This window comes from Limulus polyphemus, unplaced genomic scaffold (assembly GCF_000517525.1).
Source record: "Limulus polyphemus unplaced genomic scaffold, Limulus_polyphemus-2.1.2 Scaffold337, whole genome shotgun sequence".
NCBI lineage: Eukaryota > Metazoa > Arthropoda > Merostomata > Xiphosura > Limulidae > Limulus > Limulus polyphemus.
This window is the reverse complement of record NW_013665947.1, coordinates 24,989-27,515: the sequence shown is the minus strand read 5'-3', so window position 1 is coordinate 27,515 and position 2,527 is coordinate 24,989. Positions and strand designations below refer to the sequence as shown.

Below are 2,527 nucleotides of genomic sequence, written 5' to 3'. Positions count from 1 at the left end.
AATGTAAAAGAAACATCTGGCACCTTAAATTTCCTTTTATACAGAACATGCATCTATGGAGGTTGGCAACTATGACCCTTTTTATTACAGTAAACATATTTTGATTTACTTTGAAACTAGCTTATCATTTATAAGATTTAATTTTGATATCTTTATTTTATCTTGCATTTTTTTTTATAAAACTGATTTTTATACAAAACTAAATGTACCATTTATTGCATACCTGTCGAAGGCACTTCGGTTTTCTTCGAGAGTATATTGATTATTAGCACCATCTGCATAATAATCCCTCGTTTTTTTAGAGAGTTGAGACTTAGCTAGCCTTTCAATATCTTCAATACAAACAATAGAAGTGTTCGACATTTTTCTTTCTTCTTGGGCTGTAATCTGGCGCTTACTTGACTTGTCTTGAACAAAACGTTTGAGGATATCAAGCGAAGAAATATGAAACCCAATTTGTTACCAAGGTCATGTTAATGTAAAATAAACAATTTTATTCTCCAATAAAAAGGCACAAACTTTCAATATCGGCACGTGATATATTGACACGACAGTGTAGTAAGTTGAAGATCAAAATATCTAAGAAATAAACCTTTAAGTCCAAGGATAACAAAACTACTCGTACCCACACACATATACTGCTTATTTATACGCACTTGTGACCACAGTGTTACAAGTAATGTATAAAGATTAATTATTAATAATTCAAATGAACAGAAAATAAAGAATTTATTTCGGAAATGAATTATTGCTTTAATTTCCAAATCACTATTTATCATTTAATTTATCCCGAGGTGGCTCACAGCCAAAGGGTTTCGATACTCGCGGTGGGTACAACACAGATAATTTATAGTGCAACTTTGTGCTTAATAACAAACAAATCATTTACTTATTTTTATTGAACTTTAAAAAATGTCTTCATTGATTTTTAAAAACTAACCCTAAAAAATATTTATATTTCTTACATTCTGTTTGAAGAGAAAACAAAGATGTTGATAGAAACTTGTGAACTATGGTCACTGTTTATTTATGAATTATTATGCAAAACTACACAAGAGTTATCTCTAATTTTGAACTGATAGAATAGAGTAAAATTGGCTAGTCAACAAAACCTACCGCCAAGCCAACTCTTGTATGACGATTACCGAGATTTGACTGTCACTCTTATGGTGGAGTGTGCTTATACAGCAATGGGATGCGAGCCATGAATTCTTGGATTCATAGTCTACACATGCTAACCACGACCAGCCCCCCATTGTCCCTGATAACTACCATTTACTATGAGTATATATAGTATTACTTCTGAAGAAAAGGGGAAAAGGTTACAATAACGTGCTAGGTTTTTTGACATTCAACTACTAATTAAATTTAATCATGATTGTGTGGAAATATAAATGGTAAATAATGAGCCTTTCTTGTAATAAGTAAAGAATGAAATACTTCCGATTCTCTGCATTGATTATTACAAGTTAAGTGTTACTTTTATCAATATTCATCTATTTCAATATTTTTGCCTAAAGCTTCAATTTACAACCAGAAAAATTAAACTGAGACGTGAAAAATGTTTTTCTACGTTCTTTCTCTCGTTTGATTTTTATGATTTGCAGTTTAAAAAAATGAATATATAAAAACAACAACAATAAATTTTTGATTTAGTGGATTTGGCTATCTCCACACTAGCTATTAAATTCAAACCAAACGGTTTCTATTTGCTAATATACACAATTCGTTATTGTAATACAGTGGTTTTGCTGTATATAGGCAAACACAAATAGCAATTTCTTAATATAGGGGTTAAGGCCATTTAAAATATATATATACTTCTTTTATATTTTCGTACTGGTAATACAATATTTAAGGCACAATTCTTATGGCCCCACTGGTATTTTATTATTATTATTTCATGGAATAAGATCCACATGCAAAGAAAAGAGCGTTATATTTAATATGATTTGAAATTTGCAAGTCACGTGACCACAGCCGATATAAAGTCGTGGTGAAGCGGAATTTATCTAAACTACATTTGTTTGGCGGGTCTTGGTTAGTGTGATGCCATCGCAAATGAATCGCTTTTAGGAAGAGCCCATTCTAGTGCAAAATATTTCTGCACCCAAATCATAAAAATACGCTCAAATTTATGATTTAGTATTTCCAAGACTTAATGGCATTTATTTAATTTGGCGCAAAACTACTCAAGGGATATATTTACTTGCCGTCCCTAACTTAAAAGTGATAGACAAAAAAGAAGGCAGCTTGTCAAACCATTTACCACCATCTCATTAGTTACTCTTTAAGTAAAGATGCCAAAAAGGCGAGCACATTCGGAAATCAGTTTCGAACCTGTACCGGCAGATTGCAAAGTTCCACATTTTGTTGCTGTCTGAGCTTGCAATTATGGAACTTTTTATTTAGAATCTACACAATCTACTCCAAACTGAGAACGCTAAAAAAACGTTGATATTATGTAAGTAAGTTAGGTTTCAAAGAAAATTAGAATATTCTCAATTGCATAATTATTCAACCCCTT

The 2,527-nt window shown here is 31.5% G+C and overlaps 1 protein-coding gene across 1 annotated transcript in view; it reads right to left on the bottom strand.

The window, feature by feature from the left end:
- The window catches only part of LOC106457484 (hydroxyacid oxidase 1-like), a 15,775-nt gene extending 15,352 nt beyond the window's left edge, over positions 1–423 (bottom strand). Inside the window, exon 1 of the mRNA XM_013916903.2 lies at positions 224–423. Within this exon, the coding sequence (XP_013772357.1) occupies positions 224–363 (140 nt within the window). The 5' untranslated portion in view covers positions 364–423. The remainder of the gene's footprint in view (positions 1–223) is intronic.
- Positions 424–2,527: the final 2,104 nt, after the last annotated feature.